The sequence below is a fragment of the Symphodus melops genome, assembly GCF_947650265.1.
Source record: "Symphodus melops genome assembly, chromosome: 5".
NCBI classification, from domain to species: domain Eukaryota; kingdom Metazoa; phylum Chordata; class Actinopteri; order Labriformes; family Labridae; genus Symphodus; species Symphodus melops.
The window spans coordinates 17650039-17664890 of NC_136695.1; the positions used below are offsets into that span (position 1 = coordinate 17650039).

The following is a 14852-nucleotide window of genomic DNA, read 5'->3' on the forward strand; positions in this document are numbered from 1 at the left end:
AATACACCAAAGTGCACAACATGGTCCAAGTGCAGTTGTTCTCCACCCTCAGGAGTTAAATACAGAACATATACTCTAAAGTCTATTTGTGTGGAAAGATGAACTGCTCAATCCTGAGCTGCACAGAATGCACATGTACATGCTCATGTATTGCAAAAGTAAGTTAATAGAGTAGATTTTTCTATTATGACTTTAACACTACGAATGGCAGCCATGACTGGCTAACATTTCATGTTCTTATTACTTTAACATTTGTTTTGGACTAAGTTTAAACTGCTTGCGAATTTGCACAAGATTCCTGGAATTTAGTATTTAAAAGAGATTTTTTTTAAAAGGTGAAATACACTGCACTGTTCCAGCCATGTGAACAACATGATCCACAAACATGATCTGGAGAATCTTTGGTTCAGATGCCAAGTCACAGCCCTAAGATTGGATTTTCTTTTGATTTTCTTTGTTTTTGTTTTATCTTTTGCTCCACTAGCAGATGGCTAAAGCAATATTTTAATGAAGTCCATTCCATGTTTAGACACATGGGCCTAGAACTTTCCTTGATGGAGTCACCTGACACCCTGTTGGGCTCTCCCTACAGGGCTCTATATACTCTCAGGAGTAGAGTCATTCGCCCTCTTAGTCCACCTACCAGGAGAGGGTGAGGAGCGTTGTGTGCAGGGTGAAGGCACTGCTAACTCAGTAAACTCTCAAGTCTTGAAAGTCTGACGGATCAAGGTAACACCTTCCATAGGTAGCATTGCACTTAGCCTAGCTTTATAGAATATCTTGATTACTGCTTTTAAAGACAAACTACAAAATGTGAGAAGTATTTCCATATAAGGTTGCATGGTGACTGTTGAAAATGGCATGACAAGCTGAAGCATGGACGGATCCCGTAGACAAATACAGTTCAGTGAATGCCTTGCAAATAAAACTATACAAGCACATTCTCAACTTAATTGCAATTACTATTTAGTATGGCTTTGGCAGTTTCTGATATATTCTATGAACCCTGTCGTGCTGGTATAATCAGGTCATTATCATGATTATTATCATCTTTGAACTTAGCATGGAAAGTTTCTACTGTGGGTGTTGAACAGGCAGTGAAGCAACAGAGCTATGTCAACATTTTCTGCTCAGTGTTGCATAATAAATGATAACAGCTGAGAAGTCAATTTCCTCCAGTTGAAGCAGTGCTGGGTTGAAATTTTGCATTTCCTCATATAGAGGAAAACAGTTTTAGAGTCTAACTTTTAGTCAAGGCAGTGATGTGCTCTATGATTTAATGGAACAAGTTACAGTTTGTTAAACTGACTCTCAATAAGTTTTATTAACTGCACAATTTTGCTAGTTTAATCTGCTGCTCACAGTCCAACGCAATAAGAGGCTTTTGCTGAGTTCACTTCTCACATTAGCTTGTTACGACACCTGATACTTTATATTCTATGCAGGTTTTTGGTGAATAAGTCCGTTTTAATTTGACTGAGCCTTGTTAAATGATCACTTAGTTTATAGCCACCTTCCATTCATTGCCATGTAGATACGCTGAATCTTATTATAGTAAGTGTAAGCTATTTGAAACCAGCTGTCGGAAAATAGACTCCCCAATCACTACTCCTGGATCAGTACATCATATTTCATCAGCTTGACTGAGACACTGTCGAATCATGTTTCTGTGGGAGGGAGAGAGAGGCAATGTGCAGAGGAATGAAAGGACAGTGGTGATTTGGTCTTTCGTCACTAATGGCATCCACATATGGCCATGCATCTAGACTAGTAAAAGAACCTTTGTAGAATCACCTGCAGAAGGTGTCTGTGGGATTACATAGTATGCAGGTGCATGCACATATTTGTAATGATAAGTAAGCAAGTACTGTAGTTACTCCGTCTTTGATGATGATGATGTGTAGATGATGAAGAAATATCCTCTGACACTGACTTGCCTGTAATATAAGAATTTTATTTACAAAGTCAAGAAAGAGCATTAATCCAGTTTAGCCATGGTACCTGGGAGAGTCACCAGTCAATGGTGATCCCTGTCAAACAAAGAAAGAGACTGGTATTTATACAGCATTGGTCAAAGCAACATCAGAACATGTATGTCCTTATTTGGGCTTAGGTCAACAAATGTCATTCAGGTCAGCATCTTCTCCTACATCTTGCCCTCCTTGTGTTTCCTCAGGACCTATGACCTCAAAGGTTACAATTCACTGTGGGGGTGACTTCCTTATCTCCTCCTGTGTATCCGAAGGGTCAACACCTGTTTTACTCAATACCAAATTGTTATCCTTCACATTCCCAAGTAGTGACCCCTAATATACCAATTCATTCTCTTTGATGTTAAACCCCAAGAACACAAACTACTTTACTGAGGAATTCACTTCAGTACAAACATGGATAACCATTACTATCAGAATGAATAAGAATCCATTATCAAGTCTGAAAGGGCAATAAACAAGGACTAATTTCCAAAATCAAAGAATTTTTCTCATCTGCTTCTTCTTCTTTCATCTTAGATGTCTAAAGGACCAGCAGTAGGCATTGATCTGGGCACCACATATTCCTGTGTGGGCATCTTCCAGCATGGCAAAGTTGAGATTATTGCCAATGACCAAGGAAACAGGACCACACCCAGCTATGTAGCTTTCACAGACACAGAGAGACTGATTGGAGATGCTGCCAAGAACCAGGTTGCCATGAACCCTGCCAACACTGTGTTTGGTAAAGACCACAACACCCAAGAGACAACATCCAATGTTATTATTCTCTCACACTCGATTTGCAGGAAAGGAAACAAATGTAAACAAATTGTTAGCATTGCCCTTAACTTTACTTAAATCTTTTTCAGATGCCAAGCGTCTCATCGGTAGAAAGTTTGACGACCCTGTGGTGCAGTCAGACATGAAGTACTGGCCCTTCAATGTTGTGAATGACTCAACTAAACCCAAGGTGGAAGTTGAATATAAGGGTGAGAGAAAGACCTTCTATCCTGAAGAGATTTCTTCCATGGTCCTCACCAAGATGAAGGAGATCTCTGAAGCTTATCTTGGCAAGGTAGATGAAAAAGGATTGTACAATACTATAATTAACAAGTGGGAACTAGTCTTAGCACCTGCTACATTTCTCAAAACCTTATCTTAAATCTAATACATTGGAGTTGTAGCACGTACTTTGCCTTGTGTCCTCAAACAACTTCTTGTTTTTCTTGACAGTGATCTGACAGATTGTGGTTTGCGTTTATATAGAAAAAGTAGCTGCACGCTGCACACCAGAAAGCTAGTTTTCCCACCTGCTACATTTCTCAAAACCTTATCTTAAATCTAACACATCAGAGTTGTTGCAAGCACTGTGCCTTGTAGCCTCAAACTACTAGACTTTTTGGCATGCTCAGACTGATATTATAAAACAGAACTGTTCAAAAAACACTTTTTTTATGACTCTATGTCTACATTTCTTTACAGCCTGTGACCAATGCAGTTATCACAGTTCCTGCTTACTTTAATGACTCCCAGCGTCAAGCCACCAAAGATGCTGGAACCATTGCTGGGCTTAATGTGCTGCGCATTATCAATGAGCCTACAGCTGCAGCCATTGCCTATGGCCTGGATAAAAAGGTTATTAAATCGAATAAAAATAAAAATTAATAATATGAATGAACCATATCTATAAAAAACGATTTTAAGTTCTTGTAAGTAATTTCGACCATTTCTTACAGGTTGGTGGTGAACGTAATGTTCTAATCTTTGACCTCGGTGGTGGTACTTTTGATGTGTCCATTCTGACAATTGAAGATGGCATCTTTGAGGTTAAGTCCACAGCTGGTGACACTCACTTGGGTGGGGAAGACTTTGACAACCGTATGGTCAACCATTTCATTGCTGAGTTCAAGCGCAAGTTCAAAAAGGAAATCATCAACAACAAGCGAGCTGTGCGTCGTCTACGCACAGCCTGTGAGCGTGCCAAGCGCACCCTCTCAAGCAGCACACAGGCCAGCATTGAGATCGATTCACTCTATGAGGGCGCAGATTTTTATACTTCCATCACCAGGGCTCGTTTTGAAGAGCTCAATGCAGACCTGTTTCGTGGAACGCTTGAGCCTGTTGAGAAAGCCCTGAGAGATGCCAAGATAGATAAGTCCCAGATTCATGACATTGTTCTGGTGGGTGGCTCAACACGTATCCCCAAGATTCAAAAGTTGTTGCAAGACTTCTTCAATGGCCGTGAACTCAACAAGAGTATCAACCCTGATGAGGCTGTAGCCTATGGTGCAGGTGTGTTTTTTTTACTTTAAGGTTATACATTTCAAGTCGTATTGATGTTTGGAGTATAAAATGGCTTCTTTCAATGGTGTTTGTGCTGCCTTGTTGTCATGGTATTAGTTTCACCACATTAATTTCTTCACAGCTGTGCAAGCAGCCATTTTGGCTGGTGATAAGTCTGAGAATGTACAGGACCTGCTCCTGTTGGATGTCACACCCCTCTCCCTGGGAATTGAGACTGCTGGGGGAGTAATGACTGTCCTTATCAAAAGGAACACCACTATCCCAACTAAGCAAACCCAGACCTTCACCACCTATTCAGACAATCAGCCTGGTGTGCTAATTCAGGTAGAGCTATCCCTAAAGTAAAGTTTTAGACAAATAGTAGTCCACTCACTATTGCCAATGTATCAAAATGAGTCCCGCATGAGTTAACTTTTGTATCAGAAAATGATTAGCATCATTAAATTGTCATTTTCAGGTTTTTGAAGGTGAGAGAGCCATGACAAAGGACAATAATATCCTGGGCAAGTTTGAGCTGACCGGTATCCCACCTGCTCCCAGAGGCGTTCCTCAGATAGAAGTGACCTTTGACATTGATGCCAATGGCATTCTTAATGTGTCTGCAGCAGACAAAAGCACTGGGAAGGAGAACAAGATCACTATCACCAATGACAAAGGTATATTAATGTATGCAATCAAATGCTAAGCATCCAAAATCCAATCAGAGAACCTTTCAAACACTGTCAGGTGGATTTCACCTTTTGTTTGCATGTTTTTATGTTAGCTTGCTGTGTTGCTTAATTAGTTACAAAAACTCTGTAAAATTAGATTAGAAATACATGAATAAAAGATGATGATGATTAGGATCCTAATTCTGAGTCCCTCCTCTAGATACAATTTGAAAGATATCATTCAAAAGCTAAAGTGCTCTACATGAACCATGAATATATTTTTCACAAGGCAACCTGAGCTTTGTCTTTCATCCCTTCTAGGGCGATTGAGCAAGGAGGACATCGAGCAAATGGTGCAGGAAGCAGAGCAGTTCAGGTCTGAGGATGAGGCCCAGAGAGACAAGGTCACAGCCAAGAACTCCCTTGAGTCTCTGGCGTTCAACATGAAGAGTACTGTGGAAGACGAAAAACTCCAAGACAAGATTAGCCCAGAGGACAAGAAGACCATTGTGGACAAGTGCAACGAAGTAGTTTCCTGGCTGGACAGAAACCAGGTAAATATCTATTGCTAAAAGTGCCTGTTCAATTCACGTTGTGAAATCAGAGAGGGAGCCTTCTGAACATTTACATAGTGTTTATATTGTGCTTCAATGTTCCTGCCTTTCCTGACAAAATGACCACTTTTGTTACACAGACTGCAGAGAAGGAAGAATATGATCACCAGCAGAAGGAACTAGAAAAAGTTTGCAACCCCATCATCTCCAAGCTATACCAGGGTGGTATGCCTGGAGGAATGCCTGGAGGAATGCCTGGAGGAATGCCTGGTGGCTTCCCTGGTGGAGCTGGAGGTGGCTCCTCCTCTGGTCCCACAATTGAAGAGGTTGACTAAGCTTTTTTTCACCAGCATATTTAGCTCAGACCCCAATTCACCTACTGTCTTTAACAACTTAACCAGATTACACATCCAAGTTACATTAGGTACACATGTGCATTTAGAGTTTAATCCTCGTTATATTGTTTCTGTCAAAATGCGGGGTCTGCAACCTTGGGTAAAACAACAATAGCAAAATAAATTTGAAAAAGTGCCAATGCCACACACCCTAGCTTTATGTTAATTTTTAACAAATAGAAACTTTATATTCAATCTAAGAAGACTCAATGAACGTTTTCTTGTTGTCTGTTTAATATCTTATTATTTATCCTCCCAGGGATTATTTGCATGAACGATAAAAGGTTATCTTGCTTAATCGGTGTCAAAACATTAAATCAATAAAGTTCACCAATGAGATTCAGATTCTCAAATTGTACTGTGTGACTTCTTTTTATGATGCTTATTATTTTATGCTGTAACAGCAGCTGCAACTATTGAAACTTGTAGATGCCAACAATTTCATGTTGGCACACCTCAAAAGTTTAGATCAATATAATTTCCCCTGTAGTCATATAAAAAAGGTCTTGTTAGTACAGGATATCTAGCTAGCTTGACATATTAAATGTGGTACAAATATCGTCTGAACATGAGGCCAAAACACTTATGGAGGGGTTAAAACACAATGCAGGATCTTTATTTTAATGATAACAAGGAGTAGTACTGTTAGTATTTAGAAATTGTAAAAGTAAGTTATCGCAGGTGCTTATCAACAGATGTCTTGTTCTCAGACATATCAAAGCACAGTGTACGTGTGTGTGTATGTGTGGATGTTGGGTTCGGTTGTGTGTGTGTAATACACATATAAAAGCCAGAGTCCCACTTGTTTGAGCCTTCAGGGAAGACTTTCATTGTTGAGACCTGATCATGTTCTTGCTTGTCAGTTGTTTTGCTCTTGTGGCCTCCACACTAGGTGAGTGACTGGTGGTTTAGCTGAAGATGATGCATTTATCTGTGGTAAATCTGTCAGTACATTTGAGATATCCTTTTAAATATTGTGATAAATACAAAAAAGAAACAAACAAAAAACAAAAAAACGATATATAAGGGGCCCTTCCTTATAGTATAGCTACCTTAGGTATAGCAGATTTTCTTATTGCATGATCTGGATGCAGGCTGTGGAGTACCTACTATCAAGCCACAAGTAAGTGGATACAACAAGATTGTCAATGGACATAATGCTGTATCTGGGTCCTGGCCCTGGCAGGTGTCACTTCAGGTAGGTTAAGTCATGTATGCACCAATGCCCATTTAACTTGGACACAATTTTAATGATATTGTCTAATTAAGATTTTAAATTAACTTACTAAGATCGGACTCTAAATGTTCAAATTGTCACACGTAGGATGGTAGAGGATTTCACTTCTGTGGAGGATCCCTGATCAGCCAGTACTGGGTTGTCACCGCTGCTCATTGCCGTGTGTCGTAAGAATTTTTTTAATTTACCCACGACCACCGAAGAATAATCGAAATATTTCTTTTAAATTATTTTGTTTTGTTTGTTTTTATTCACACCAGTCCAAGAAGCCATCGTGTTATCCTTGGAGAGCATGACCGTCAGTACAATAGCGAGCAAATTCAGGTCATGTCAATTAGCAGGGTAAGAAACACATTACAGCTTCCTGTTTTCTATTAAAATCTTTGTATGCCATTGAAATTCAATTATGGATTAACAAATACAATCACCTCTCTGTCCAGGCCATCACTCACCCCTACTACAACAGCCAGAACTTCAATAATGACATCACCCTCCTGAAGCTGTCCTCCCCAGCACAGATGACATCCCGTATCTCTCCTGTGTGCCTGGCGTCCTCCAGCACCAGCATTCCCTCTGGAACCAAGTGTGTGACCTCTGGATGGGGCAAAACTGGCCAAACCTGTAAGTGAGAGGGTTTTTATAGATACTAAAAGGTTTATATCTATGAAGGGAGAATATAAATAAAGGATTTTCCAACATACCTTAGAAAGAATGATGTGGTGATCTCCATCTCCAATTTTCTTACATTTCAGCAAGCCCTCGCTACCTCCAGCAGACTGCCCTGCCTCTGCTCAGCCCTGATCAGTGTAAGCAGTATTGGGGTTACAACAGAATCACTGATGCCATGATCTGCGCTGGTGCTTCTGGAGTGTCTTCTTGTCAGGTAAATTCTTTCTGATGCCGAATTGTTTAACGTTAACAAATCGAGTATTTTAACGGGTAATGTCTACCGGCAGAAACTGCTGACTCAAAAGATTAGCTCTGTAGATAAAGCTAAAATGTGCTTACACAATGCTGACCCCATATCTGGTTTCCTGTTTTTGAGTTTTATGAAACTAATGGAACTCTTGCCCACATCCTGTATGTATCCTGCCTGCACAGCTGTGTAAACAGCAGCAGCTCAGTCTGTTGGTACTTCTGTTTAGAACTAGAGAGCTGCTGATTCATGTCCCCATGCAGACCAAGTCTGAGAATTGATCTAGTAGCTCGGGGGTGCCAGTTCACTTCCTAAGCACTGCCGAGGTGCCCATGAACCCCTGCCCTCCCAACCAGCTCAGAAGCCCACATTCGGACATCTCTCCATTAATGCATGTCCATGTTATGTGCATGTGTGTGTGTATTTCAGCCTATGTGTAAAACTGCATTTTCCCTTGCAGGATTAATAAAGCATATCATTTATAAAAATCATTTCATTTCAGGGTGACTCTGGTGGCCCTCTGGTCTGTGAGAACAGTGGAGTGTGGTCCCTCGTGGGTATTGTGTCTTGGGGCACCTCCAACTGCAACGTGCGCACCCCTGCTGTGTATGCCCGTGTGTCCTACTTGCGCCGCTGGATCGACCAGACAGTTGCTTCAAACTAACATGCAAATATACTCTGTATGGCTGTTTTCCCACAGCTTATGATCGTGGTTGCAACTTTGATCATTGAGTGATGCATGCATAGTCATTGTTAGTTAACACAAAGATGTTAACATTTCTGTTGACTCTGTATCCCAGCAAAATCTTTGCTTTGGAATATTTTGTTTGGTGCATTTATGAGAAATCATGCATAAAATGCAATCCTTAAAACCTCAAATGTTGGTTGTCATGTGTTATATTATTATCAGCCGAACAGACTAGACTGTGTGTTTGTGTGTGTGTGAGAGAGAGAGAGAGAGAGTGTGTGTGTGTGTGTGTGTGTGTGTGTGTGTGTGTGATTGTGTGTGGTTGTGCAGGAGAAGAAATTGTGATTATGTGTGTGATTAGGAGGTTATTGAAACAAATAAAACAAAAAGGATTTCATTCGATGTGTAAGAACAGGAAAAGTTTAGGTTACAGCAGAGGCTTTTAGAAAAATACTTATGAAGTCAAATATAAAACATAAGACTAAAATACAGACTATAATATACTATAAAATACTGCACTAGTGAAACTTGTTGTCTGATGACTGTATGAGTAATTTTGAAGATCACGCAGGACAGCATGATTGCATTGTAATTTTTGGTCCCTCCCTTTGTATGGCTTGATTACTTGCTTAAAACTCACAGCAGTAGGAGAAGTAGTGCCTCCTTGGTAACTAGAGGAACAACAAAGGAGAAGAAACAGAGAGATTAGATGGGTGAAGGCAGGACCAGATAGAGACAGATGAACGAAGAAATCACATCGTAAACATGGACACTGGTAAGATACCTCAAATATATTCTCCATCCTTTTTATATTGAATGTAATGTAAGGTGTTCTACTAATGGAAAAAAAGGGCATGCATAGATATTTAAGGTATGTTTTACACCTCAGAATAAAAATAGAAAGGAGTGACAGGAAAAGTAAGCCTGCACTTGACTAGAGTATTTTGGAACTACTTTAACGACAGCTCATCTGAGAGGCAAATGACAGAACATATGCTGTAAATAATAAGCAATCTATGAGACAGACAGAAGCATTGTGTATTACAAAAGATATGTCTAGGAATTAAAATATGAAAGGTTATAATTAACATTATTTTACATAAAAAATAATGTGTTCTCTGTGTATCTTGCATATGGTATCAGTAACTAACTTCAAATATTTTTCTGTGTGCATTAGCTTCCAATGCTACTGCTGATCAATCATCCATGGAGGAAACTTTCAGAATTCTGAAAATAGCTTCCCTTGTCATCTACTGTATCATATTCATACTGGGGATTTTGGGCAATAGCCTGGTCATCTACGTGACTGGCTTCAGGATGAAGAGTACAGTCAACTCAGTTTGGTTTCTCAACTTGGCCATAGCTGACTTCCTCTTTACATCCTTCCTCCTTCTCACTATCCTCACTGTTTCTAAGAATAATCAGTGGCAATTTGGGTGGTTCATGTGCAAGTTCAATAACTTAGTTGCTGCTGTAAACTTGTTTGCCAGCATCTTTCTGCTGGTGGCCATAAGTCTGGATCGCTGCTTGTCAATCTGGGTGGTGGTGTGGGCACAAAACAAACGCACCGTGTGCAAGGCTAAGGTCATATGTGGTGTCATCTGGGCGACAGCTGTGGTCTGCAGTATTCCGTTTGCCACTGTTCGTGATCTTCTGGGGATGGGTGAAAACACACGCTGCTCTTACATAGAATCTTTTACAAAAGACCATCATTACAAACTCGTGATTTTCCGCTTTGTTATGGGCTTTCTCATCCCATTCCTGGTAATATTCGTCTCCTATGTGGCCATCGGTGTTAGGGCAGCGCGTCTGCAGAGGACAAGGAACAAGAGATCCCGCAAAATCATTTTCTCCATCATTCTTGCATTCTTCATCTGCTGGTTGCCATTCCATGTTTTCCAGTTTTTGCAGCACAGTGACGAACAAGGTCACCTGATTGCTGTAGAAATTGGAGGACAACTGTCAGTGTGTCTGGGATATCTAAACAGCTGCCTGAACCCCATTCTCTATGTGTTCATGTGTGAGGAATTCCAGAAGAAGCTCAAGCACTCCATTTGCTTTGTCCTGGAGAGCGCCCTGGCAGAGGACCATTTGTCATTTATGTCCTCTCGCTCTCTGTCATCACAACTCTCTCGGATTAGCCGGAAGTCTGATGCTGCTGCACCTCTGGAGGGTAAAGTTGTAACCACTAGTTTGAAAACTACAGAGTGCAGCGTGTTCAATATTGGAGAGAGAGACTGAGCACTGATAGAAGGTGCCACACACGACAGGAAATTAAAAAACAAATGAAAATGGCTTAAGCTTAATTGGTTTGTAAATATGTTCATATTTCAATACTTTTTTATGTCCACATGTATGTTTTTTGTTTTTATTGATGACTCAACATTCTCTTATACCAACACCGCTTATGTTAAACATGTCCTTCAACGTTGTTTTATTGGTGTGCAGATTATTGTCACTCCTGATATGTTCTGTATGTGATTACCAACAATTCATAACACAAACTGATAAGATTTATCAACAAATGTTTTTGCATTTAACCTCATATGTAATGAATTATAAAAAAGTTAAATTGAATGTCTTTTTTTTCTGACGTCAATGATTGTTTTGAAAAAAAAATGTTTGAATAAATATGAAAATATGTCATCTTTTTTCTAACATTTTTTAACAGCACAGAGTTCCACCTCGACTATTTACGTTTTATGGTTTACTTTATTCTAGTAACAGTAACCACTTTCTAGTCAGCAATTGCATTTTTTATTTGATTTGAAATTGTAAGTGTGACTCAAGTCTTTTCAGACATTTGTGTCAGAAGGTTGCTGAGTAAACAAATAAAAAAAAACTAGTTTTTAATCACTAGTGTTAAGGATGAAAGGTTCATGGTGTTTTGAAAAAATACAACTAATGAGATTATTTTTTTTACTACTTCTAAAAGATAAAAAAAAAAAAAAAAACATTTAAAAGTCACTCTAGGTTTGTGAATGTAAAATGCATTGCAGCAAACCCCAAACATCCTTAAATATGAATTGTATCTACAGTGGATACAACATGTGATTTCTGATTCTGATTCTGTTTATGCTTTCCATTCTGTAGTAGAGAAGAGCTGTGAGCCATTCAGTGATCATAAAGCTCCTTCATCTCCTTGAGGATCTTTATACTCTCGCTGTATCTCAGCTGGTTCTTGTTAGAGCACTCCTTCCATCTGAAAGAAAAAACACCAATATGAGTCAACTCAACTTTTAATCAAACTGAAGGGTCTAAACCCTAAACACAAGGTGGGTGGTGTGCAACCTTATGTCGCCTATTAAGAGAGAACTTACTTCTGTCTTATCTTTTTCCATCGTTCCATGTGGTCAAATATGAGGGAACCTGATACAGGAACTGGCTCTAACTGTGCAAAGAAAATATGAAGGTTAAGCTAAAATGAATTCACATATTTTTCCATTTAGATGCATGGTAAGTCATACTGAAATACAGGTCTGGATAGTAAAAACAGTAAAGAAAGTATTATACGGAACCTTTGTAACAATGGGTTTTTCTGTCTGTGGGATCCTGAGATTGACGAGTTCACCAGTTGTGCTTAACGGACAGGCGGTTGGAAGAGGGAGTCTGTACACATTCTGATCTTTACCATTGATCATGTCGGTAACCTGGCAAAGAAAAAAAGGTGTGCTCCTTACAATAGATAGAAAGTAGCAGTAAAGATTTAAGACGGCTCGGCAACCACTTATCAAAAAGAACCATTTCTGATCTCTGTCAACAGCTCTCTCGCTCATCTGCGCAAACACAGGTATCAGTGAGTTACTATGGTTACCACTCTCTGTCTGTCCATTTTTTTTCTGTCACCTTTGATTTCAATAAAACTAAAAGTGGCAGCTCCTTCACTGTATGTGGCAGAAAATAAATCACATTCAGGAATGTGAGTGTGTTTATGCAAAACTACAATTAACCAAAAGGAGAAATGAAGTACATCAAGATTTATGGACTACACATAAGCAGCTCAGTGCAGCTCATGTGCAGAAAAAACAACTATTACGTAAACATGTTTTTAAAAGTATAAAATGAACGGATTGATGTTACTGAAAACCTCTTAATTTAAAAGACTTGAACAAATGAGCTTTTTATGGTATACCTTTTTCTTCTTCTTTGTGCATCATCTTTAGTTGGCTGGGAACAAAACACATACAACTTCCTGTCTTGATGGAAATTCTGATTTTGCTTAGCCCCATGTGAGCACCTTTAAGCCAGTCAGGCAGAGGCAGAATGGGGCTAACAGCTTCAACATGATTGTTTATCCAATACAAAGTGTATTGTGCTGTACATCTAACAAAGACTTTGTACATATCTTTGTGTTAATAGGTGTGTTTTCTTTTAACAATACTGCAGAGCCTAAAATAGCTGCAGTCTACTATATCCTGTTTGATACGTTTTACGCCACAGTAAGGGTGGCTGCCCTACTTACCAAAGAACAAAATACAAAAACAAAATATTTTTGGAGATTCGTTATTATTTAAAGTATGTCATAAGTGTGGATACTTAAAATAAAATGTACGTTGTTTGACAGAACTTTGTAGCCTCTTACCTCTTCCTCTACCATGCTGTGTTCGGGGCTCGGAGAAGCAAGGGGCTCTCGAACAGAAGGATTGTTTCTCATCCAGGCACGGCAGATAGGATATAGTGGGGTGCTGGTGTTAAACTGAGCCAGATCAACACTGCGATCAAACAACTTTATGATGTAAGAGTCTAGAAAAATGGAAAATACAGAAGAAGGAAAAACAACAAAACGTTAGGTGACAGAGAAAGTGATCACACATATTGTCAAAGAACGTACCATGATGTTAATAGTTGCACCTAACGAGCTGAAATATTGTTAAAATATTAGCAGTTGGTTTACTTTGTTTATGCTGGTTGGTTTCTGGTATGCCCTCATCCATCTCTTTCCGTTTCTTCCTCCGATGCTGTGGGAAGCGAGCTGATGGCCTGCAAAAACAACAGATCAAGGACAGGCAGTTTATAGCTTACTGAGAAAATTCACCAACATTATTGCGGATAAATTCTGTTCGAGAGTTCAGACACCCAACAATCAATGTTTCATTTTATAATTAATGACATAGCAGGTCCACTTTGAGTTGGGGTTTTTTCCAGCCATGATAGTATGCAAAACATAACGTGAAATTGTTTATGGTTAGAATCGGATGAAAAACAGACACTTGCCTTTTTCCAGCAGACGATGGAGACAAATCCCTGCAGAAAACGTGTAGTACATAAATATGAAACAAGCTTTTACAGTATATAACAGTTGCTGGATGGGCAGGTTTTAAATAACATATTGTTCAATGATGTAGGGGTACATACTTGTTTAAAGAGTCGGTAGATATTTTCCCAGTGTCGCTCTCATTTTGCTCCCTGTTCAAAATGCAGCCATGTTAGTATGACAGGAGAGTGATTACATTGGCATTGGTTTTAAAAAAACATTACATATTAATTTCGCAAACCTCTCATTTTCCGTCCTTTCAACCAGTCCTTTTAACACAGCATCCAATCTGCCGCGTGCTCCAGCTGCTTCAACATCTGCATAACAGAACAACGAACACAAGTCCATAGTACGGATATCAGTAAGAGTACATCATTGGTTCAAAATGAATTAATGAATTAGAGAAGTGCAAATGTACCAAATGCAATGGGCTAGGTGTTAAGGTTATGTCAACCATAGTGCCTGTTGTTGTGGGGAAGTTCATCTCTTACCTGGTCTTTCCGTCTTGATTTTGACGTGGTGCATTATCTCCACTCTTTAGATTGTTTATATAACGTTTATAAACCGATAAGATGATCGATCTCGACAGCTGACTCGGCTGCTCCAGGACGCTGCAAGCTCAACGTTAGCTTGCTAACAGCGGGGAGCTTACGGCCGTTGGTAAGCTAACGTTCAATAACGTTAATGCTACTTTATAACAACAACCTCACTGGTCGAATTGCTGACTAAGATCTCAACGTTTTTGTCGAAAATTGATGAGGGGGTAGCTCTTTAGACTGGGCAGTAAAAATAATGAATCACAACACAACGTTAGCTTAAGCTACGGTTGCTAGCTGGCTTATTATTTTGAACGTCGGTCTCTGCTGACTTTCCTCTTCCGC

The 14852-nt window shown here is 39.6% G+C and overlaps 4 protein-coding genes across 4 annotated transcripts; 3 read left to right on the forward strand and 1 right to left on the reverse strand.

Moving 5' to 3' along the window:
- The first annotated feature begins 604 nt into the window (after nt 1-604).
- On the forward strand, nt 605-6221 carry hsc70 (heat shock cognate 70). The gene is made up of 9 exons (XM_079344913.1): nt 605-729; nt 2511-2715; nt 2843-3048; nt 3456-3608; nt 3710-4265; nt 4399-4601; nt 4735-4933; nt 5249-5481; nt 5622-6221. The coding sequence occupies exons 2-9, from the start codon at nt 2511-2513 to the stop codon at nt 5814-5816; spliced, it is 1950 nt and encodes a 649-aa protein (XP_079201039.1). The 5' UTR covers nt 605-729; the 3' UTR covers nt 5817-6221.
- Nucleotides 6222-6478: 257 nt separating this feature from the next.
- On the forward strand, nt 6479-8941 carry LOC306823405 (chymotrypsin-like protease CTRL-1). The gene is made up of 7 exons (XM_079342892.1): nt 6479-6768; nt 6971-7074; nt 7201-7280; nt 7374-7455; nt 7554-7734; nt 7866-7996; nt 8532-8941. The coding sequence occupies exons 1-7, from the start codon at nt 6723-6725 to the stop codon at nt 8691-8693; spliced, it is 786 nt and encodes a 261-aa protein (XP_079199018.1). The 5' UTR covers nt 6479-6722; the 3' UTR covers nt 8694-8941.
- Nucleotides 8942-9266: 325 nt separating this feature from the next.
- Nucleotides 9267-11309, forward strand: LOC306824114 (chemerin-like receptor 1). The gene is made up of 2 exons (XM_079344106.1): nt 9267-9492; nt 9895-11309. The coding sequence occupies exons 1-2, from the start codon at nt 9483-9485 to the stop codon at nt 10956-10958; spliced, it is 1074 nt and encodes a 357-aa protein (XP_079200232.1). The 5' UTR covers nt 9267-9482; the 3' UTR covers nt 10959-11309.
- Nucleotides 11310-11451: 142 nt separating this feature from the next.
- Nucleotides 11452-14842, reverse strand: lin37 (lin-37 DREAM MuvB core complex component). The gene is made up of 9 exons (XM_079344107.1): nt 14463-14842; nt 14213-14288; nt 14073-14123; nt 13932-13961; nt 13612-13697; nt 13300-13460; nt 12236-12367; nt 12038-12108; nt 11452-11919 (listed from the first exon to the last, which is right to left on the reverse strand). The coding sequence occupies exons 1-9, from the start codon at nt 14494-14496 to the stop codon at nt 11832-11834; spliced, it is 729 nt and encodes a 242-aa protein (XP_079200233.1). The 5' UTR covers nt 14497-14842; the 3' UTR covers nt 11452-11831.
- Between the last annotated feature and the right edge of the window lie 10 nt (nt 14843-14852).

Bases quoted from the DNA above. Each gene is read 5' to 3' on its own strand.
- LOC306823405 (XM_079342892.1), top strand. From the start codon at position 6,723: ATGTTCTTGCTTGTCAGTTGTTTTGCTCTTGTGGCCTCCACACTAG. The intron at 7,456-7,553 runs GTAAGAAACACA...CTCTCTGTCCAG, and splicing joins AGGTCATGTCAATTAGCAGG to GCCATCACTCACCCCTACTA. The intron at 7,997-8,531 runs GTAAATTCTTTC...ATTTCATTTCAG, and splicing joins CTGGAGTGTCTTCTTGTCAG to GGTGACTCTGGTGGCCCTCT.
- hsc70 (XM_079344913.1), top strand. From the start codon at position 2,511: ATGTCTAAAGGACCAGCAGTAGGCATTGATCTGGGCACCACATATTCC. The intron at 3,049-3,455 runs GTAGATGAAAAA...ATTTCTTTACAG, and splicing joins CTGAAGCTTATCTTGGCAAG to CCTGTGACCAATGCAGTTAT. The intron at 4,266-4,398 runs GTGTGTTTTTTT...ATTTCTTCACAG, and splicing joins GGCTGTAGCCTATGGTGCAG to CTGTGCAAGCAGCCATTTTG.
- lin37 (XM_079344107.1), bottom strand. From the start codon at position 14,496: ATGCACCACGTCAAAATCAAGACGGAAAGACCAG. The intron at 14,289-14,462 runs GTAAGAGATGAA...TCTGTTATGCAG, and splicing joins AATCAAGACGGAAAGACCAG to ATGTTGAAGCAGCTGGAGCA. The intron at 13,461-13,611 runs GTAAACCAACTG...CCATTTTTCTAG, and splicing joins AACCAACCAGCATAAACAAA to ACTCTTACATCATAAAGTTG.